General features: G+C 26.2%; 1 protein-coding gene across 5 annotated transcripts; it reads left to right on the top strand.

Annotated features, from left to right (window-relative positions):
• Nucleotides 1-2,186: 2,186 nt before the first annotated feature.
• Nucleotides 2,187-23,332, top strand: LOC145742100 (protein crumbs-like). 5 transcript variants are annotated; one of them, XM_082559859.1, is made up of 36 exons: nucleotides 2,187-2,270; nucleotides 2,569-2,673; nucleotides 3,097-3,251; nucleotides 3,526-3,642; nucleotides 4,389-4,499; nucleotides 7,935-8,065; nucleotides 8,345-8,558; nucleotides 9,068-9,190; nucleotides 9,415-9,502; nucleotides 9,868-10,068; nucleotides 10,474-10,612; nucleotides 10,790-10,901; nucleotides 11,273-11,448; nucleotides 12,328-12,472; nucleotides 12,874-13,095; nucleotides 13,557-13,765; nucleotides 14,050-14,269; nucleotides 14,670-14,889; nucleotides 15,194-15,293; nucleotides 15,467-15,607; nucleotides 15,926-16,044; nucleotides 16,148-16,224; nucleotides 16,383-16,502; nucleotides 16,718-16,922; nucleotides 17,469-17,624; nucleotides 18,187-18,378; nucleotides 18,480-18,613; nucleotides 18,755-18,985; nucleotides 19,310-19,439; nucleotides 19,931-20,144; nucleotides 20,283-20,411; nucleotides 20,617-20,767; nucleotides 21,062-21,208; nucleotides 21,366-21,541; nucleotides 21,713-21,936; nucleotides 22,607-22,743. In XM_082559859.1, coding segments are annotated over exons 2-35 (5,229 nt in total). In that variant the 5' UTR covers nucleotides 2,187-2,270; nucleotides 2,569-2,671; the 3' UTR covers nucleotides 21,935-21,936; nucleotides 22,607-22,743. The 5 variants fall into 5 exon arrangements, with proteins under 5 accessions (XP_082415985.1, XP_082415983.1, XP_082415982.1 ...); XM_082559857.1 differs by lacking the exon at nucleotides 21,713-21,936 and having other exon boundaries at nucleotides 16,721-16,922; nucleotides 22,607-23,332; XM_082559856.1 differs by lacking the exon at nucleotides 21,713-21,936 and having other exon boundaries at nucleotides 22,607-23,332.
• The last annotated feature ends 395 nt before the right edge of the window (nucleotides 23,333-23,727 follow it).

Below are 23,727 nucleotides of genomic sequence, written 5' to 3'. Positions count from 1 at the left end.
GTTGGAATACAAGTTTTACATTTTTAACATGTAATGGTAATGGAAATATTTTACATCAGGTAAAATTTGACAGTTTTTTTATTTTTGTGTCACAATTTTTCATAAACAATATTGTCATTATTTTTAAAAAAAGTTGTAGGAACATTGTTAGTATTTATACAGAAATATTGTTTATGATGACATTTTTGTTTTAAAAGTTTCCATTTTTAGTTTTAGTGAACATTCATTCTTAATATTTTTGATTTTTGAAGGATTTTGGACCTGATGACATTATTACTTTAAAATTATTGGATGAAGATTTAATTTTTGCAATTCATGGGTTAAACATCACAGAAGAATATGTTGTTTCTGGAAATTTTACTTTAAATCCAGTTACAGTGCAATTTAATGAACAAGTAAAATCACTATAATTTACATTAATAACTTAATTTTTGAATCAGAACATTTTCTACCATTTATATATTAATATCACTTTATAAATAATTCATCTCTAAAAGAGAAAGATATTTTTGCAGTTTTTGCTTTAAATGTACTTGTTAATTAAGCTTTACATTTGTTGGGTTAGGGTTAACGGTTATAGGGTCTACTAGGGGTAGACTGAAGATAATGATTTGGGGGTTTTTATTGTTTTTTCAAAATATTCTAATTTATATTTTAGTACTAAGCTTATTTTAATACATTAATTTATGTTGCAAGGGTGAAAACAGAAGTATAATTGTTGGAAATGAAACTGTTTATTTGTCACTGGAAACTACCCAGTTGATAAATTTCTTCTCAAACTTAACTGAAGAATATAGTGGTGATTTACCAGGTATATTAACTAAACCGTAAAACTTAAAATCAAAAATTTAATATATTTTGTTGATTTTGTTTAAAAAATTGATTTTATAATTTTAAGTTACCTACTACTTAGTAACATTTTTTATTTGCTATATTTAATTGTTAAAAATAATTATTTATTTTATAATGGACATTTAATAATGTTATAAATGTTTTTTATCAAGAACAAATTCCCTCTCTCTTTATTGGATGCATATCTGCACAGTCAACAATGTTTTTGTCAAACACAAATGATCTTTTATCTTTACAAAAATGTACTGTCCTGCAACAAAGACAATGTGGTATGTTAGTATGATATTATTTTATTAGTAAACAAAACCTTGTCATATGTGTATAAATTAAAGACTGTTTAGGCCTATTTTAAAATTAAATTTTTTTTAAATTCAAGATAAACACTTCTTTTAATTTGTAAAATGTGGTATATATTTTTTATAAAATGTAATTTATATTTTTAAAAAAGTATGTAAATATTAAGATTTTTTATTGTTTTGTAAATATTAAGATTTTTTTATTGTTTATATTTTTATATATTGTATTATATATATGTTCAATTTATATTATTTTTTTTTATCTATTAAAATTAACATTTACCTTTAAACTTTTTTTGCTATATATATATATAAATAGGCCTACACATTTATTTTATTGACTAAATATATAACTTCTCATTAATTTGTGTTAAGATACTATTTCTTGCCAATCATTGGGTTGCTTAAACAACAGCACTTGCACTATAGAAAGTAGCAAACCTACTTGTCTATGTGTTGGAAATTATACTGGAATAAGATGTGAAAAAAAAGCTAATGCATGTGATAGTATACCATGCTATAATAATGCTACCTGTGTTGCTGAGGAAAATGAATATACTTGCCATTGTGCTCTTGGTAAGTTATATAGACTTGGTATGGTTTGCATGTTAAGTAGAAAATGATTTGTGAATATTTTTACTGCTAAACTTAATATTTTGCATGTTTTTTAAAATTAACCATTAATGTAATGTTGGCTTGATCTTAATTAAAATATTTAGTTTATAATTAAAATACTGCTTCAAAGTTATAAAGGCCTATCATAAGAACAATTAAAAAATCAATAGGCTGAATAATTATACTTTTATATTCTGTCAATGAAATATTACAATAGGCTTTACACACTTAACCATTTTTTAATGTTATATTTTTATTTATTTTTAAAACCTTTATTATTTTATGTTAATATACGGTAATAATTTGGAGTTATTCTTTTTATGCCTAAAAAAATCAAAAATTTTAAAACAATTTTTCTTAATTCGAATTTGATTTGCATGTTGTTGCTATTCTGCATGTTAATATTTCAGGTTATAATGGTAGTTTATGCCAAGATGAAATAAATGATTGTAATTCTCAGCCTTGCTTTAACAATGGTGCATGTATTGACCTTATTGGTGCATATCAGTAAGTAGTAATTTTGCTAATTTGTTGCATTCGTTGCTTTCTGTAAAAGGTGCAATGATAACTTTGATTTTGTATGTTTTAAAATTAACTGTAATTTTAATTTGTAACATTTTTAACTAACCTTTTGAAGGTATAGTTAATTTTGTTTTTTTTGTGAAAAAATTTAATATATTTAGATATGAAAATAATACATTTTTTATGCATTTAAAATTCTATATAAATGTTTAAAATATTTAATAAATTAATTTAATGTTTTTGCATAGCCATTTTAATAACCCATTTTATTTTTTTTATATAGATGTGATTGTAGGAACACTGGATATGAAGGAATAAATTGTGAATTTGATGTAAATGAATGTTTGAATTCTAATAACTGCTCACAATTTGCAAACTGCACTAATATGTAAGTTGTTTATACAGTTCAATTTTATTTAAAAAAACTTTTAACCAATCTTATAAATTATTTTGCATTTAGTTATATTTTTGTTCTTTAAAGTTAAATGACTTACATTACATCTTAAACCTAAGACACTATTTGTTACAATGACCTTGTCTCAAGTTACCTTTGTGTTTTATTGTTTGGCATTAGCCTGCCACTGGGGGTTAGGCTTGGCGGGTATAGGGTTTCCAGCACATTATAATGAAAGCGCTGGGTATTGAACCAATGACCTAATGCAGTAAAGACATTTGTCTTAAATACTATACTACACTTCTTGTTTCAAATGTGTGTTGATATTAATTAAGCTATTAGTTTATAAATATTACTTTTATGAATGTTAAATTTAGTCAAAATTGTTTCAACTAAATGCTTAGAATATTGTTTTAGGCTTGGAGGATATAAATGTGAATGTTATGCTGGATATACTGGCGAGTATTGTGACATTGAAATAGATGAATGTGATTTAAACCCATGTGAAAATAATGGAATATGTATGGATGCTGTAAACAACTACACTTGTATTTGTCTTGGAGATTTCACTGGTAAAAAATATTTTTTTAAATAATTTATTTTTAAAGGAAAAAGACTGTGTAACAGTTATTATGAATTTTTGTATATATATAGGTTTATTGTCAATATGGTAATAGTAAATTTAAATTTAAAATTAAATAAATTGAATTTTTATGTTTGATGTGATAAGATTATGTATAATTTAACTTACTACTGGGTTAACATACAATGTCAGTATAGTCATAAATTACAATACAAATGGTAAATTTAACTCTATGTTCGATTAACCTACATTTACCGCTAAAGGTGTGAACTGCGAGAACGAGATAGACAATTGTATTGGAAATCAATGTGATCCATATTCTCAAACATGCGTAAGTGAACCTGGAAGACATTACTGCATCTGTAAACCTGGATTCGGAGGTACTTTTTTTATTTTTTTTTAAACATGTTTTAGATTTTTTTTTTAAAACATGTTTTTTTAGATTTTTTTGTTTTGTATTTATGTTTATCTAGCTAAAAAAAGATGATTTTAGTTAAAACAATATAAAATACTCAGTTAAATCAATGATAAACCTTGGAGTACTAGCTCAAACAACAGTTTAAGTATTTAGAGTGGGCATTAAACATTGTTGTAGTGCTACTTTATAGGTATAAGTGCATCATTTTGTTTGTTAGTCAAAAAAATTGAAAAGAGAAAATAATTGATTTGTAATGGTGTTCTGACCGCAAAAATTGATTTTTAATTATACTGCTTTAAAATTCTTAATAAAATTCTTTTTATTTTAAAATCTAACTAGTAAAATTTGTTATGTTATCTTAAAAGTATGTTTTGTTTTTTTTACATACTTGTATGATTAAATTAAACTAATATGAATAAATTAAAAAAGTAATTACTGTACCACATTAAATTATAGACTTTGTAAAATAGTATTTTATTTATTTTTAATTTAATAACATGAAAATAAAAAAAATTGAGAACATATTTTTTTTTTTTTTTTATTTATTTTTAAAGCCATATTTTTTTGTTACCATTGGTATTTCTTTATTTAAGTTAGTTGAAAACAAGCATTCCAAAATTAAGTATTTACAATCAGCAGTGTAAAATTTTGCTTATTTTATTTTTATTGGTCAAAAAATGAATCTTGAAAATATTGTTCTGTTCATAGGTGCAAACTGTGAAGAGTTAAACGAATGTTTAAGTGTCCCATGCTTTAATGAAGCAACTTGTGTTAATCTTATCAACAACTTTACTTGTAACTGTGCTCCTGGTTTTACAGGTTTGTAAATATTTTAGTTTCAATATTATTTTTATTTATGTAGGTTATGTATACATTTTTTATAAAAATATTTATTTAACGTCCGCGCGTGGGCGCTGGCGCGCTATTGTTTTTGTTCATGCCTACGTGAAATTTAGCATTTTGAAATATTTTAAATTGACAAAAAGTAATGCCAAAATAAGGTAAAAAAAGTAGAAAATAAAATGTTCGGTATATTGGCTTAATGGACAGATGTGTTTAATGTTTTGAGTTTAAGCCTGTACCAGTGCTTTCAAATAGCTAACATTCTTCATAGTTTCCAAAAAAATATATAAATATTTATAGGACTATTTTTACGTTCTATTTTTTGACATTACGAAAGCTGTTTATACTCATTTAAACCTTATCACTAAACCCAATACACATAAAAATAATCAGCTTATATAAGATTTAGCAATGGTGTCAAAACCACAATAAAATCTTTTGTTTAAACTAGGATAAACGTCAAATAACAATAGACTACCCACTGATTGCTTAATTTTTTCGTTTTTTTTGTCGCTTTTAATTGGCGTAAGTGATTTTTCTGTGGTCAACTGCGTCAATATTATATCCAACGTCGCAGTCAAATTAATAATTTTTATAAATTTAACGTTTTTTGTTATTATTTAAAAATGACTACAATTTAAACTAAAAAAAATTGTTTCATTTCTAAGTAAATAAGTCAGTACCGGTCATTTCAAATGCAGTTAAAAAATAAAAAAAATGCAGCTAAAAAAAGGACAAAATTACAAAACTTCAGCGTATTTTTTACTAGTTATTGTTTTAGAAAAGGGATATTTTTTAAAATGAATTTTTTTTTTACATTTTATCTTAAAAAGGACGATTAAAAATGGTATAAAAACACTGTAAGCCTTAATTTGACGTTAAACTATTATTAAGCGACTACGTAATCTTAATTGTAGGATTAATTTTAATTGTGGTTCGAGATATGATTAATAACTGGTTTTAAGATCATTTTTACCAAGAATATACCGGATAGTAGTTTAAGGATTAGGTTTAAATGTTTAAGCTGCAAGAAAATTGTGTGAAAAATCGGATAGTTTAATTTACTGGAAATAAAATTAGTTTTGAGAAAAATTTAGGTGTAAAAATACCGTGAAAAATTTAAAATTTTGCATGAAAAATGTGAATCTAATTTTGCATTGATTTTAAATATGTGGAGTTTATAGATTTTATTATTTTAGGAATCATTTGCGTTTATGTTCAAATTCTGTTTTAGCAATTTAGTTTTAAGCAATATTTTTATAGAGTTTTAGCAGTTAAATTAACATATAGAATTTAAAGTGCAACATTCAAGGCATAAAAATAAACGCTTGTTACTGAAATCCGAATCTAAATGTTATCAAGCGAAAAATTGGGTCGATTTGTTCAGAGAGAAAATGCGATAAAACAGTGGGAAGCTAGTTTATTTAATGTGTATTTAAAAGTCCGTGAAAAAATAGGAATATGCAAGAAAAAATAAGAAGACAAGTTAGCTCTCATTATAGGGTATTTTATAGCAGTTATATATGTTATTTAGTTTCAAATTAAGAACAATTTTTAGGCATGTAAAGGTAAATTCCACAAGAATGTATTTCTTATACGAATTTCTTATACGAATTTCTTATACGAATATTAGTGAACTTAGGCAAAAATCTTGGATTTAAAAAAATAAAATTTCGTATATCATTTTGCATTTTTACTACGACTACGCCTTGAAATTAAAGTTCACAAAATTTCGATTTCTGCTCGAGGCTAATACGACTTAAACTTAGCAATGATTAGTATTTATTTATACTGTTTATCCCATTAATTCACCCTCTTACAGACTTTAATTAATTAATGTTTATGTCTGAAAAGTAAATGACAGTTAAGCCCAAAAATCCAGGAATTCATTTACAAAAATAAAGGTTAGTTAAATGTGTTTTAAAGTTGTAAAGTGGTAAATTAGTTTTATAAGGTTACAGCGCAGTTTTGAACTTTTGAGACCATGCCAAAACACAGATGGTCAAATTGCAATTGTATGCGAAGAAAAGCTGTTGGTTTAAAAGTGCAGTAAGTAGTCAATATTAATAGATAAGATATGATTTTATATATGCAGAATTTACTTGATATATATTACTAGTATAACAACCATGCAAAGAAAAAATCAGAAAGGTTATTTGCCAATAAGAACTAACTGGGTAACGCTTTTTAGTAAGTACAGTTCTATTATTTATCGGCACTTTGAAGATTACAAAATGTTGCAAGGCGGTTGTCACGAATTTTAAATAACCTTGTAGAAAACTTCATTTTATCGCAGTGTTGCTAATGGCTGGAACTTAGTTAAACCGCGTACACTTAGTTAGTGGTAGACTATTACTGCTAAGTTGATAGATTTCGAGTAAGTGTTTGTAGTTACTTGAATAAAATAAAACTTCAAATAAGTATATTGGTTACAATATTAACTATAAATATCATAAAGATGTAAATACAGATTTGTTTTCTATTTTAATCTTATAAAAGTATTACATTTTATTAAATTTAGGCAGTTTTTTGTAAAAGATTAAGTTAAGCAAAACAATTATCAAGTGCCGTTAACATGTAGCTTCAATTTCTGTATGTCTTTCAACGTTAAATGATTCGACAAATTGCCTTTGTTTTAAATATGTTACTGTCGTAACTTCATTGGCATTCAGGGCAAATCGCTCTTTATTACTTTTATATTAAACAGTATTGACAGTTTGATAGCTTTGTCTTAAACGCATTTGTGCTGTTTAATGCCAAGCAAAAAGGAGTCGCGGGCTGCATTCGTTATTACGTAACAATTGGAACATAGAAGTAACAAATTAGTTAATTAAGTTAAATTTTTTTAAATTATTAGTTTTTTAATTAATGATTATTTACTTATTTTAGGGAGTATTGTTTCATAAAAACATTGACAGATATAAAGAAAAAAATAAACTATAAATATTAATGTAAAAAAAGTTCGAAAAGGTTAATTTTACTAGAAATTTTATTTGTATGGGATAGTGGCTTTAATTTCGTTGTTGTTTAAAGTATAGCGATTTAGTTGAAGTGAGGTCAAGTTTTGGCAGTTATGTCGTTTTTAAATTATTTATATCAACGTTTTAATGCTAAAGGAGAATAGACTTACACTTTAAATTACTATGTACGGTTTAAGTCAATTTTAATGTATATCTTCACTTACATAAATTTATTAGTTTTATTTATTATTTATCTTAGTTTTTTTACATTTTTTCTTATAGATTTTACTTGTAAGTGTTTTTAATGTAATATGAACTGTTTTCAATGCATTTTAGCTAAAATTGTTATTTGTATATACTTTATCAATGGTAAGTTTATAATAGCATTTTTTTTTTTTTTTAGCATAACTATATTTTAAGTTAAATAGATTTAAACTTTTGTTATTTTAAGGTGTTTTATGCCAAAAAGAAATAAATGAATGCAGTGTGGAGCCTTGTATGAATAATGCACAATGTATTGACTTAATCGCTGATTATAATTGTGTGTGCACAATGGGTTGGTCTGGAAAGAACTGCTCACAAGTAAGTTATGGGTTTGATTTTTAAAATCAAAAATAAACTAAAACATTAAATTTTTTTTATTTATGTAAAGATTATCTTTTATTAACTCTTTTATTAACAGGGATGCTTTAAAATATTAGGCAGTTGGGATCAAACTCAGAAGCTTGGGTGGTACTTCCAGTTCCTTAATCACTTACTGCTAAAAATATATTATAAACTTTTCCTATATTAAAAATAGGCTCATTTACAATATATATTATTTAAGTTTTATGTTGAACATAACTTTATTTTTTTCCTCAGGAATTTACACCATGTGCATCAGATCCTTGCCTTAATAATGGAATTTGCACAACATTACTACACACTCATGAACTAGGTTATAACTGCACATGTTTAAATGGATATACTGGGGTGACATGTGAGATTAATATAGATGATTGTTTGGGAGTTATTTGTGGATATAACAAAATCTGTTTGGATGGAATTAATTCTTATGATTGTGCATGCAATAAAGGTATATATACTAAAACCTTTTTCCGTAGAGTATTTTAATTAAAAAAACTTTATATATATATTTATTCTGTTTATTTTTTGTATTGGATGTGCATTGCAAAATACCAAATTACTATTTTATGTAATATATTTGCGAACTTCTTATTTGCAGCAGAATAATAAGTCTGCAATTATTGTTTTAAATTATTAATTGTATATACATTTGGTCATAAATTGACAGTCATACTAATAAATGTCAAAATAAGATGACAAATTGTTGTAAAGAAAAATGCTGGTCTACCATATGTCATGTGTTTAAATTGAATTAAAGAAAGGTTGGGCAAACCACATGCTTAAGTAATAACTACAAACTAAAACGTTTTTTTCTTTACTTTTATATATTACAAGTTATACCATTTTTAAATATAACACTTCAAAATCTAATAAAGTTATTTTATGTATTTAACAGTATAATTTAAATTTAATTACCTGTTATTGCTGTACTTGTGAAATTATTATTACTTTTTTCAGGTTTTGAAGTAGATGCACAGGGTAATTGCACCATAGAAATCAATGAATGTGCCTCCAACCCATGTGAAAATAAAGGAACCTGTGTGGATGGAATTGGTGACTTCTACTGTGAATGTGTTTATGGTAAGTAGATAAGTCCTATTTTTTCTATATACCTATATACAATTTTTATTTTGTAATTTGTACTTAAATAAGTAGCCTAATATAAAATTTGGAGTTTATTTTTGGTTTTATTTTTTTTATGCTTGTTGACGATTTTCTAAAAAAATAATTAAATAGGTACATGAAATTTAAAGCTTAATACTAGCAGGTTTATATTTTATTTATCGGTTGTCAACTTTTTTCAGGTTACGATGGTAAACGCTGTGAACATATAATTGACTTTTGTAAATCGAATCCGTGCTTACATTCAGCTTATTGCAATGGAACATTAGGGTAACTATGAAAAACTATTTAATGCAAGTAATGCAACATATATATAACTTAAGTATTAAAAATTAAAATTATTGTTATTTTTCTAATGTGGAATCGTTAAAAACAGCAGTTCATAAAACTGTAACACCACATTTTTTATATCTAAATGTTTGGGGTTTGATTCTCATTGAGTACCATGTTGTAGACCTTCGAGTAAGGCATTTGACTATATAAGTTTTACAAATTAATAAACATACAAGCCAAAAGATTTTGTTGTAGATACCTGTCCTACTTTAAAGGCAGTTCAAAGATTTAAAAAACTGGAACTATTTAGTCACAAAATCACTAAATAATTCTCAAGTTTAACATTTTTTTTATTTTTCCAGTGGTTACAAATGCTTTTGTGGTGACGGTTACATTGGTTTGCATTGTGAATATTTATATGATGCTTGTGTGAGCAACCCATGCCAGTCAGGAGATTGTAAAGCAAGTGATATAATGGGAGTATATAAATGTCAGTGCTATCCGGGATATACTGGTGTAAACTGTGAAGTTAATATTGATGAGTGTGCATCTAACCCATGCCAGTAAGTATTCATATTTAGATAATTTGTGTTTTTTAACATTTTTTTTAGTTGTTGCTATTGATTATTTTGCATCTGCATAATGTCTTTTTTGTGCGCTATTGAAGCATTGTGCATTTTTAACCAAGGTTCTGGGTTTGATTACCACTGTCTGTAACTCATTGCCTTCAAAGATTTAGGCAATAACAATTATATATATATATATACCTCTGAAAACTTAAAAATCCAATTAACAGTCTAATAATTCTGCAATTTGCCGGGATAATAATATTCTAATCTTGCAAATGCTACTCAAGACTAGTTTAAGGTAACAAAAGTAAGGCTCTTAAGTCGGAATTTTCACACAGAGAATGAATCAAAATTGAGTAAATTGTCACTTTTCTTTAATTACCATTTTTTCTTTTTCAGTAATGCTGGCAATTGTACAGATTTGATAGCAGGTTATAATTGTAGTTGTGTGGAGGGATGGAGTGGAGATGATTGTGATATAAATATTGATGAATGTATTTCTAACCCTTGTGTAAATATGGCTACATGCATTGACATGGTAAAAAAAATATTTTTTTTGTCAAACTTACTTATAGATATTTTTTACTTATTTTTTTAATGAAATAATTTAAAATTTGTGTAGTATTTTGTTTTAAAGTTCTTATATCTTATGCAAAATACAGCTAAAATATAAAATAGCAGATGTTGTTAAATTATCTTCAACTTGAATTTTTAGGTTGCTGGTTATGCTTGTGAATGTATACCTGGTTACAGTGGAGTTTCATGTGAAATAAATATAGATGAATGTCAATCTCAACCTTGTTTTAATAATGGTACTTGCACTGATGGTAAATTAAAAAAAAATTCATATATTTTATATATATTATTAAACAGAATAGTAGTTTATTTATTATGATTTTGGTATATTTTTGTTAATGCACTGTTTTAAAAAAAAAATTCAAATTTTATAAAAAGCTGGTGACGAAAATTAAACCTAAAACCTCTGGTCCTAGAATATATAATGAGGAAATTTAGCCAAAACTGTAACTTTCCTATTTGTAAAAACTTGGTGCTTGTAGTTGAAATTAAACTTAGTTTTAATGTTATATTACTTTTTGGTATGCAATTCCAAATTTAAAAATCAGTTTCTCTCATATTTTACCATGAAACCAATTTCATACTAACATATAAAGTAAAAAAATATATTTTTATGTTATAGATATTGCTTCCTACGCATGCTCATGTAATAATACTGGATATAAAGGATTATATTGTGAAGTTGAAATTAATGAATGTGAAGTATTATCACCATGTTATAACAATGCAACCTGTATTGATTTAATCAACGATTATCAATGTGCATGTCATGAGGGATATTATGGAAGACACTGTGAGGTAAAAACAAATTTATGTTATTTAATTTACTCATTCTCGTATTTATATAACCTTTAAATGATGGCTTTTTCTTTTTTTGGGGGGGGAAAGGGTGGGATATTGTGACGTGTTTAAGTTATTTGTGAATGTGGGGAAAATAGTGTATCCTTGGTGCAGCCTGAACTCGAAACCTTTCAGCTCTTAGTCCGACGCCATGACTTCTTAATATAAATTTATATAGTAGAGCTAAAAGGACTATATACTTAAACGTGTTTAACTTATATACCCACAAAAGATAAAAAAACTGCTGTTTGTGATGCATGGGGAAATTATAACAGGCAAATATTAGTGGAGAGTTGCAACCATAGTTCGGCAATATATGCAACTTTTACGGTGGGCTATCAAGTAGTCTAAAGTTTATTCGACAATATACTTAAATGTATGTTAAATTTTAAGGTCTTGAATCAAAAAATTGTTACTAGTTGTAATGTTAACTAAAATGCAACCTTAAGATTTGATTTTTTATATTGTTTAACCAGGATGACGAATTATATAGATTTGATAAGTTAAAGGTGATATTTATGTTTTGTTGATGCATGTTTTTGCTATACAATTTTGTTATGTAAAATAAGTTTTTTTTTGTTGTTTTTGTTCCTTATTTTGTTATTATTTATTACCTTAATTTTATTCAGTTTTATTTTTAAAACATGTTATATATATTTTGAAAAAGTTTTATGTTTTCAATATTTTTTAGGTTGGTTTTGTTGTAATGTTGTTTTCATATTTCTTTAATATTTTTTAGTGTTTAATTTATAAATAATAATACATATAGATTCCATTTTATATAGAATCATTTTGCAAAAATGTTTTTTCTAAATTAAAAATTGTCTATTGATTTAGATGGATATAAATGAATGTCTAAGCAATCCTTGTCAACATAATTCAACTTGCCTGCAGAAATCAAACCAAACAGTTTACGAATTTTATTTAAACGAAACTTTTAGTCATAACGATGCTGCAGGTTATATCTGTGACTGTACTCCAGGTAATGTTAGGCTATAAACATTTTTGTGTACTAGTGCATAAGGCAGTGGTAATCAAACCCATGCTCTCAAGTCACTACATGAGGTCCTAGGTTTAACCCCCACTGATTTTATACGATACCGCTCTTGAACAAGGCGCTATAAATGGTCCTGCTAAGCCAACACTTAATTAGAAGCTCAATTATCAGGCAATTATAATCTATATAATATCCCCAACTGCCAAAGGCAACTGGAGACTGGGTTAGTGGTAGCTGATGTTACTCTATGTTTAGGTTGTAAAGTTGTCCTTTCTACACCAAAGGATAAATAAGTAAGAAAAAGGTTGAAAGTCCAACTCATTGGATGATTACTTAATACAACCAATAATATGCATTCTAATTTAACAAATTTTTTTATTCCTTAGGGTATACTGGTATTCTTTGTGAGACGGAAATTAATGAATGTAAATTATACAATCCCTGTTTAAATATTGCAAGTTGTGTTGATTTATTAAATGATTACGAGTGTCAATGTTCAACTTTATTTGGAGGCAAAAATTGTTCTGTAGAATTAATCGGATGTAATTCTGAACATGATTGTTTAAATAATGGAACTTGTGTTCCTTATTTAGAGGATGAAGAAAAAAGTAAGAATTATTTTTAAAAGTTATAGTTTTTGTTGTTTAAAATGTTTTATTCATGTTGCTAGTATGCCATTTTTTTTTAAATAATTTGAAATTTTTTTTTCTTCGTTTTTTGGGCTTTTATATTATGTTTTAATTTTTTTTTAATATTATTATAATTACAATGTTTAAATGTTTTAGTTAAAATATATGTGATTACTAGTTAATTTTAATTGTCATAATAGGGTTGCAACTCTTAACAAAAATTTGGCCATTAGAATTTACCCACACACCACAAAGGCAGTTAGTTTTGCAAGGTTATAGATTGTGCATATATATATATATATATATATTATCTATTAAGCTGCATTATATATAGATTTACTAAAACAATTTAGTGGTCTATTCTGTAATTTTGCATGGCTTAAAAAATATTTTGTAGGCCCTTTTACTATATATATATAAAAATAATGCTTTTTTTGTAGACCAACACAACCACACTTGCGATTGTGCTTCTGGTTTTACTGGATCATATTGCAATCAAGTTACATCGGCTTTATATTCTGGAAACTCACATGCAATTTATCAACCTTCAAGTAGTATGGGAAATCTTAAAACTCTGTCATTTGAATTTAGAACTACTGTGCCTTATGGTCATTTATTTTTAATAGAAATGCAAAACTCTTCTCTTAAGGTATATTGTTTTTTTTGTATAATTTTATGCTTACATAATTAATATTAATATTTATATTTTACAGTTTTATATGTGTAATGGGTTATGAATATATAAAAATGTTTTGGCCACCACCTAATCAATGACATGACAATATGAATAGAACAGTGGGGTGTTGGGTTTAATCCCAACTGCTGTCATGTCATAACACCCTTGTGTTAGGCACTATTAACAGTACTAACTTTAAAAAAAAATATGCATATAATTTATGAATAGTTTATAAATATTTTATTCTTTATTTTAAGGTATTTTTACAAAATGGATTTATATCATCAAGTTATATGGAAAACAACATCACCAAATTTCAAACAATTGAAATTTTTATTAATGATGGTTTATGGCATAAAATCGGTATTAATTTTGATCCAACTTTTATTAAAATTTCAATCAATGAAAATGTTTGTGAAATAAGTGACTGTGTGATGCAGTTTAACAACACTGTATCTGATGACAACTTTATTGAAGGTAAGTGGAAGTTAAGATATAATGATATTGTAATTACATATATATATATAAATTGCCTGAATTTGGCAATTGGTTTATTCAACCTAAAACAACTCTTGGACAATTTAACCTGATGACAAAAAAATTTTTGAAAGTGTAGTTGTTTTACATAACAAACAAAAATGAAAAAGGCTATATTGGGTTTGGGTTAAGTTTTTGAGTTGAGTTGTCCAGGATTAAGATTTTGAGTGGAGTTGTCAAGGGTATAGTTGCTTTCGGTTGTATTAACAAAGAGCCTCTAAGAACATCTATTAAGAACTAATAAAACAATTACTACAAATATGTTCACCTATATGGTAACAAAATTTACCCTTCCATAAAAGTGGCTAAAAACACACTTACTTGAATTTCAATTTCTTAGACAACTACCTCCTTCAATTTGGTATGGAAAACACAAACACAACCCAAAGAGACGGATATATAGGTTGTATAAGGGATATAACATACAACAATTATGTATTTTCTACCTTTGATGCTGTATCATATTCCAACATATCAGAAGGTTGTATTCATAATAAAGTTTGTGAAAATCAGGATTGTAGTGGGAATGGAGAGTGTATGGATTGGTGGGTAGATTTCAGGTAAGATATTTTGAATTATTTTTTATTTAATAATGTAAATGGGTTTGAATTTTCCAATTTCATATTTAATTGTTATTCTTTTATATTCATATCAGCCAACTAAAGAATGTAATCTTATTCCTAAAAATTAAAATTTTAATGTCCAAAATTGCATTACTTTAAATTTTATTATATCTGTATAAGCAAATTTCTGTATACTGTACACATTTTGCGATTTACTATTATTTGTTAAATTGGCACAATTTATTTTTATTTATATATTTATTTGTTTACATTTTTCTTAAATGAATTAATTTTGTTTAAGATGCGAATGTAAAAGACCTTATATTGGTGTTGAATGTTTAAACAAAATAGAACCTGACACATTTAGTTTTGGAAATTCTACAAGTTTTGCTAAGTTTGAGGTAAATTATAAATGAAAAAAAAGGTTAAAAAATATGTTAAAAGTTAAGTTAAAAATAACAAAAATTTTTTTAAATTTTTGTAGTCCTAATTTAAACTAACAAATACTTTTAAATAAATTTTTAATTTAATATATATTTTAAAGCTTGTTATTTATATATTTTTTTATTTTTAGCTTCCTTTTGTACCAATGAATTTATTTGATGCTTCAATGTTTATAAGAACAACCCAGGGTAGTGGTATATTAGTTTATATTGGTGAAGAAAATGAAAAATCCACTTCTATTGCTGTTGAATTAAACGGTGGACAATTACAAGTAAGAAATTGATTTTATCATATTTTATTTTTTTTATTATTACAATGCTAGTTTGATATTTGATTTAGAGCTATTGCCTGCAAATTGTGATCTATTAGGAGTTAGTATCTCATGTTGTCTTATTCAGAAATGCTACAACGTGAAAGCAATGGGAATCAAACCTAGGACCTTACTAAGACTTTAAACTGTTTGTGCTGATTTCTAAATTCATAGCTAGATTGTGTTGATGTAGTATAACCTACCAAGCGTCAGGTCTATATATCTTTTGATTAACATTATCTTTTAATTATTAAGACAAATAATATTTTGTATGTGTAGGTTATGTTTGGAAATGGGCTGTCATTTACAAGAAGCAATAATTTAGACGATGGAGAATATCATTTTGTTTCTGTTGTTGTTTTCGAAAATGTTTTAACTTTAACAGTGGATAATGAAATGTAAGTTAATGTTTTCATATGCAAAAATTAATTTTTTATTGAATACAAGCTGCTTTAAAAAAGTCTTTAATAAAAATGATTTATTTTTAAAAATTTACTTTAGATTTTCTGATATTATTCTTTCCAATGCCATCAACATAACTTCAAATGAATTATTTATTGGGGGACAAGAAACTATAGGTAATTATTTCAAGATTTACTTTGTCCATTTAGTTTTCTAATATTTTTTAAAAATATAATAAAAAAACTTTTACTTTTTTAATTTCACATATAAGAAAATGAGAACATAGTTTTTTAAAACTATTTAATTAATATTTATTAAATTTTTTATCGAATAGGTGGTGAAAGGAAAAGAAGGGCAGTAACAGAACCATCACAAATAAACCATTTTAAAGGAGCCATGCAAGATGTTCAATTTAATTCTTATCGTCTTTTATTTCATCCCAATGCATCTGCAGGTAATTCATTTACTTTTATAAAATAAAGTTTTAAAACTAAAATAATGACTTTAATTTAATTTTTTTGCATAGCATATAAAGTTATTATTTTACATATTTAAGACCTCAGGTTTAGGGTTCAATTCTCATTAAATACCTCCAAAACATTAAAATTTTTAAAAATTTAAAAAAAATATTTTTTTTAAAACTATGGTAACTCTTTAATATACTTCTAGCAGAAATTGATAATGCTCATTTTGTACTTGGATATCTTTACCCAACCCATTCATCCAATATACTTAATGGTGAAGTGATAGATCCACTATGTAACTCACAACCTTGTCAAAATAATGGAATTTGTAGTTTAACTTACAATGATTTTGTTTGTAATTGTTCTTATGGCTGGAAAGGAAAAGAATGCCAAGATATGGATTTTTGCAAGTAAATATTTAGCTTTCATATTTAGTTATGCTATTATATTTTATTTAGATAGACAATTTAAAAATTGTTTTTGTATAGTTAACACATTTAAAAATATATAGTCTAATTAATCACATAGTTTTTTTTGTATAAATCTTTATTCTCAATGTGAGAAGGTAGAATGCGCGACCTTAACACAGAGTAACATGAGTTACTCTGACCTGGTCTCGAGTTGCCTTTTAGCAGTTTGGGATATTATATAGATTATAGTTGCCCGGTAGTTATGCTGCTAATTAAGTGCTGGCTCAGCAGGAGTTCATACTGTTTATAGTGCCTTATTGAAGTCACTGCAGCATGAGAGCAGTGGGGATTGAACCAATGACCTCATGGTGGTGTAACAAGTGTTCTTACCACTCACCACGCTGCCACTTAAACTAGTATTCAAATGATTTACTAACTATATTTAATTAATCCTTTTTTTAATAAACTAAAATTGTTATGTGTCTTTTTTTGTTTAATTAAACTTAATTAAAGTATTTTTTTATTTTTGTTAACTTTTTCTTGTAGGCAAGTAAAATGTCCTGGGAATTTAATTTGTGTCGATCTTTCAAAAACATTTGAATGCGTGGGTGCAGTAACCATCAACAAGTCTCAAATTATTTGGCAACACTCAGCTTCTAATGTTACATCTTACGATCAGTTAAGACTGCAAATAAAAACAAGGTAATGTAGCAAATTTAATAGAAATCAGATACAAATATTATAAAACTGAATTTGGTTTTATTTTATTTTTTTGACTTTATTACTAAATTGTAAAGGTTGAATGCCATACTAACAATGTAATTTTTGACCAAGGTAATTTTCCTGAGCAGCACAAACAGTAGTTTCTTATATTTTAAGGGGCTATAAATTAAAAAGTCTTTAAACCTTAAAGTTTTGTAAAAACAGTCTAAATTATATTAGGAAAAATATAATAATTATTTTTACAATAGCTTAAATAGTTACGCAATCAAATGTTTTTTACTTTTTCTGAATCAAATGTTTTTTAACAAACTTCTTAACATTACAGTTTCGCCAAATTACTTTTACAGTTTTTTGAAATATGTATTAATATACTTTAACTTAACCTAACTTAATATTCACTATATATTTATGGTAGGATATTATATTTTAAACTCACTAATTATTAACATATTGTTTTTGTTATTTTTACAGTTCAAAAATTTTTCGAAGGTAAACTACAAATAATCCCAATTTTTTAATTTAGATTTTTACACTTTTTTAGATCAAGTAATTCAGATATTCTATTCATACAATCTACAACATTACCTGATGGATCAATAAGATTATATTTAAATAATGAAGGTCTACTTGTCCTGGTTGTTATGTTAAATAACTATGAAGTTATCAACAAACATAACCTAAAAATCAATGATGGAAAATGGCATGATATTAGTATTGTTACTAAATCAAACAGGTAATAAAATTAAATTACCTTTTTTAAAAGTAATCATAATTTTTTTTTTTTTAATTTAAAATTTTTTTTTTAATTTTTTTTAAATTTGGAAATTGTTTTAGTCACATAAAAATAGTTGTTGACAGCATTGCTGTAAATGGTTTAAGAACTTTTCAAGAATCAATAATTTCCACAATATTTTCATCTCAAAACCTTTCAATATCAACCTCATCTTTAGAACAACAATCAATTGAAGGTATTTTAATGTTTTTATTTTGGGTTAAAATTTTGCACTTTATTGATTTGCAATTTTTTTAAATTTAACTAAGTTATATATTTAAACTTTTAATTTTTTTTTTTTTGCCCAATTAAAAAAAAATTATTTTGTTTAATTCAGGTTGTTTGGAAGACATTAGAATTGGCGGTTACCTTCTACCCTTCTACAACCAATCACAGCTCAGCAATAAGTCACATGACCCAGTGGACAATCCATTTAGGTTGCTTACCTGGCCAACTACTTTGTTTAAGATTGGTTGTCATGGCAACAAGATGTGCCACGACGTCACGTGTCATAATAGGGGAGAATGTGACGACATTTTTAACGAATATGTTTGCAACTGTAAACCAGGTAAAAAAATAATGAAATATTTTTATTTTATTTTTTTCCTTTGGAATTTAAAATTGTGCAGTATAATTAAATTGTAATTTTAATATCTGGATTTTGATTTATAATTACTTTTATTTTGTTTTATACATCTTTTACTTTATTTTTGAATTGGTATTTTTTAATATTTTTAAAGTAAGTATAAATTATAATGTTTGTTAGTTATATTTTTTCTTCCTTTTTTATTTTTTAATTTAATTTAAATTTTTTTTTAAATCTAAATTTCATATTAATTAAATTTTAAATTAGTATATTTTTAAAATTTATTATCTATTTCATCATTTTCAGGATATAGTGGTAGAAACTGTAGTATAGACATAGATGAATGTGCTGGTGTACAATGTTTAAATGGAGGTACTTGTATGGACGCCATCAACAATTTCGCATGTATATGTCAAAGTGGTTATACTGGTGTAAAGTAAGTGTTATTGCTTGTTATATTATGTAAACACAATAATTGACCCTTACATAATTAGGTTTTAAAATTATTATTTTACTTATATGTTTCTAATTGTGGTGGCATAGTAGTTTGGATACTTGGGTTTACTTCTCGAGGTCCTAGGTTCAATTCCCACTACTGAAGTACCATTAAAAAAGGAGAAATAAACATTGCTAACTTTTTGATTATCAACATTTAAAACTGATTAATACAAACAAAAAGCAGTTTGTGGCTGGGTTGGGATAACAAATGTTACTCTATGTTTTGGCCGTAAAATCGGCCTTCCCACATTAACAATAAATTTTAAAAATGTTGTTATATTTTTTTTTTATATTAATTTATAAAACTTTTTAAATAATTTTGTTAAAGACGTAAATGTATTTAGAGTAAATTATCATTTTTGTCTTTACTTCAAATTCAAAAATTGTATTTTACCATTACAAAAACTCGATAATATTTTATTTTTATAGTTGTGAAATTGAAATGAATGAATGTCAGAGCTCACCCTGCCAAAATAACGGAATCTGCGACAACCTGATTAATTCATACTTGTGTGAGTGTAACTCAAACTTTACTGGAAGTAAATGCGAGATTGATATTTCCAATTCTTGTGGAAATGATTTGGACTTACATTTTCCTTGTCAAAATGGTGGAATTTGCACCAATATAAGCAACACTAATGAGGTACTTTGTGTACATAAAAAAACAAAAGCCCTCCTAAATAAAACTGCTTTACTTTCTGATGTTAAAAATTATTTTTTTATTTTTATATTAAAATTAAACTTACAATAAAATCTTTAAAAACATATTTTTTGTATAAAGATTGTTTACAACTGTAGTTGTGCTCCACAAAATGGGTTAATCTCATACAGTGGAAGTAAATGTGAAATTGAAGTTAATTTATGTGATAAAAAAAATTGCTTGAACAACTCAACATGCAAATTTAATAAGGTATTATTAATTTTTATTTATATAAATATTATTTTTTAGTTGTTGGTAGTAAAATATATTTTATATTTAAAAAAGGCATAAAAAATTATTTATTTAAAAACTAAAATTTAAGATAATTTTGGAATGCTTTTTTAGATACATAATATTTTTACTGTAAAGTATTTTAAAACTTCTTTTTTTTTTTTTTTTTTTAAATTATATTTAGACGCTGAATGATGCCTTCTGTGAATGTAGTGAAAAATTTAGTGGTGAATTTTGTGAAAATAAAATACTACCCTGTTCATTGAAACCTTGCAAAAATAACGGAACTTGTTTTGATAGTTCTGGAGATGATTTTAACTGTACTTGCAATAAAGGTAATTTTACTTGTTTTTTTGTATAGTTTTAATTCAAATTAATCCTAGTATGACATAAATAACAATTGTTGTCAATTTCGTTAAATTTATTTTTAATTAAATATAAATGACTGAATTTTGCTGTTGCTGTTTTTTTGGGGTTACTGACATAAAAAATTAAATCTGTTTTAGAATAAATTAATTTTTTAACATATTTTTAAATATAAATATGTAGATAACATAATTAACAAAATTCACTTTACAGACTGTTTTCAATTTTGGGCATCAAAAAGTATTTAAAATCGATTTTTTTAGATTTTGTTGGAAAAACTTGTGAATTTATCAACGAATGCAATTTACCAGAGAACCGAATAATTTGTTTAAATAATGGAAGTTGTCAGGTTGATATTAATACGGATTCCACCCCAACTTACTCTTGCAAATGTAACAACAATTATATTGGTATGTCATTAAAACGAAAATTTATAGAAAAATATTTAAAAATTCCAATTTATTATATTTTGAGTTTTTATATCATACTATTTAAACAATATTATTAGCAATTTAAAAAAAATTTAGGGGGGTAGAAAATAATTTTGACAATAATTTTTTTTTTTAGGTTTAAGATGTGAATTTAAAAATCCCTGCATGAACCTAACTTGTCATAATGGGGGAAAATGCGTGACATCCTTACAAGAAGTTCTATCTGATACAAGTGCCATAGTCAATGTGAAGATGGGTCCTACAGCTAAGTGTAACTGCATGATGGGATTTGAAGGAAAACATTGTCAAACTGTAAGTAAAATTTAAATTGAAAATAATATCTAAATTTTTTACATGCAATTTTTATTACACAGAAGTTTGTTCAAAATACTAAATCAAAATTTTTTAATTGAAAAAACTGCTTTTAATTTTTTTTATAATTTTTTCTTGTTTTTCTCTTTTTAAATGCTGAATTTCTCCCAGAAAAATTTAAAACTATCCAAGAAAAGTGCTTGGATTGTAATTGGTCCAATTCTCGGCGCACTAGTTTTATTTCTATTGGTCGCTGTTGTGACCTCATCAGTTTGTTATGTCAGAGGGGCTCGCGCAAATAGGGGGGTTTACAGCCCCCAAGCAACAGAAAGTATGGTGGTATCACAAGCCAGTTCGTTACCCCCAAAACACCCCCCAGAAAGATTAATATAATGGTTTGTCCCGCATGACTATCAATGTTGTTATTTGTGATAAATAGACTTGGACTGTGAATGTTTTTAAAAGGAGGCATGTATAAATAAAGGTGTGTACGGTATGTCTATAATGTACTAAATCCTAATAAGTACAGCATGTGTTTTTATCAAAGACAAATAGATATTTTTTTTTACATAAAAATTAGAATCTTAAATCACAGTAAAAAATTGTAGTAATCATCATTGCTTTTATGTAAGTTGGCTTTGATGTATTGTTTGCTTGGTGTTTTTAAAACCATTGGCTTTGTTAGTATTGTGGATCCATTTTCATTAAGATTTTAGTTTGTGGTTGTTATGTTGCATGTTAAATTGTTAACTATTTGTAAGCAGGTTATACTTAGAAATAATACTATTCGATATTCATGCATGTTACGATGCTATTGTTAGTATAAAAACTGTCATAACCATGATTTATAAGGTTCAAGTCAAGCAGATTAAGTTGCATGATTGGTCAATGAAATTTAAGTAAAAACAGTTATATATAAATTATATTCTTTTAAAATATAAACATAAAAAAAACTTTAACGTACATTGTTAAGCAATTTATCGATAGATTTATTGGGGTTATCAACTTTAAAGTTAACCAATATTTTATTTTTTTTTAATTTTTATAACAACTTAAAATTTACAGGTTTCCAGCTCTTATGTGGGTTACTCATCTGTTATAATTCTGGGCTCCTGCATTGCTGGAGTTATAGTCATACTTCTCATTGCTGTGGGACTGTTTGTGGTCGTCTCTACGGCCCTCGAGCGGCGGGCATCATCGGGAACCTACTCTCCTTCAAAACAGGAAAATGTCCAAGTAAGTTTTGGGCTAGAAAACAGGTCTGGGATCAAATTAGGAGTCGAACGACAGCTTCCACCAAGCGAGAGACTAATTTGAGTTCTTTTTTTACCTTTTTGGACTAGTGCTTTGTTTTTACAGTGTTACACTACTGCCTTAGTGTTTTTTTAAAGGTTAATATAGTGGCAATTTTACAATTTGTTTTTGATTGTTCTTAAATTTGCATTATGTTCCAAATAACATTTTTTCTGTAATTTCATAAAAAAAAAATATCTGCCATCAAGTAAAAATAAAAAAATGGTGCTATTGTGAATGTTAACTCATGCTGCCTAAAAATTTTAATCATGAAAGTTTTTATTTTTTAAAGTTTTAGTTCTTTTACCTGTTATTAATATGGTGTTTTCAAAATCATATAATTGTGCAAGTGTAACTTTTCGTTTATTTTTTTTTAGGATAAGATGAAATATATTTTACTGTATATAACCTGTTTTTAATGTTTTTGCACGGTATTGGTGTGTGTCAATTATTTCACTGTATTTTTTTCTTTTATTTCTTCCTATATTTTTGTTTTACTCCTATATCAAATATTTCGTTAGTGTTTTTGCTGCATAATAAATCGCACAAACAAAATAAATTGTATGTAAAGTAAATGGGGTTTCTTGTAAATTCAACCCAAAAACAACATAATGTGGACACAACTCAGGCTTGGAAAAACCACCTAATAGCACATTGTTTGTTTTTTTTACTAAAAGAAACTTATTACCATTAATATGTCATGGGGTTTACTTGCCTTTTTAGGGTAAGTTGTCTTGGCCTGGGTTAAATAGATGTGTTTAATTTACATAATTAGGGCGGGAATGATTATGGCATCGGTAAACATTGGTCGTAGAACATTAAGCTTATCCTAAAAGTGTTGTGCATCGAAAGCGTATCGCGCATATACAATTTCAAGCAACCTAATAAAACTT

Source organism: Corella eumyota, chromosome 2 (genome assembly GCF_963082875.1).
Source record: "Corella eumyota chromosome 2, kaCorEumy4.1, whole genome shotgun sequence".
NCBI lineage: Eukaryota > Metazoa > Chordata > Ascidiacea > Phlebobranchia > Corellidae > Corella > Corella eumyota.
The sequence above is the reverse complement of the archived record's forward strand: the minus strand, read 5'-3'. Positions and strand labels throughout refer to the sequence as shown.

Coding starts and splice junctions, on each gene's coding strand:
- LOC145742100 (XM_082559856.1), top strand. Junction 10,902..11,272: donor TAATGGTACTTGCACTGATG/GTAAATTAAAAA, acceptor TTTATGTTATAG/ATATTGCTTCCTACGCATGC. Junction 18,379..18,479: donor ATTGTTACTAAATCAAACAG/GTAATAAAATTA, acceptor AAATTGTTTTAG/TCACATAAAAATAGTTGTTG.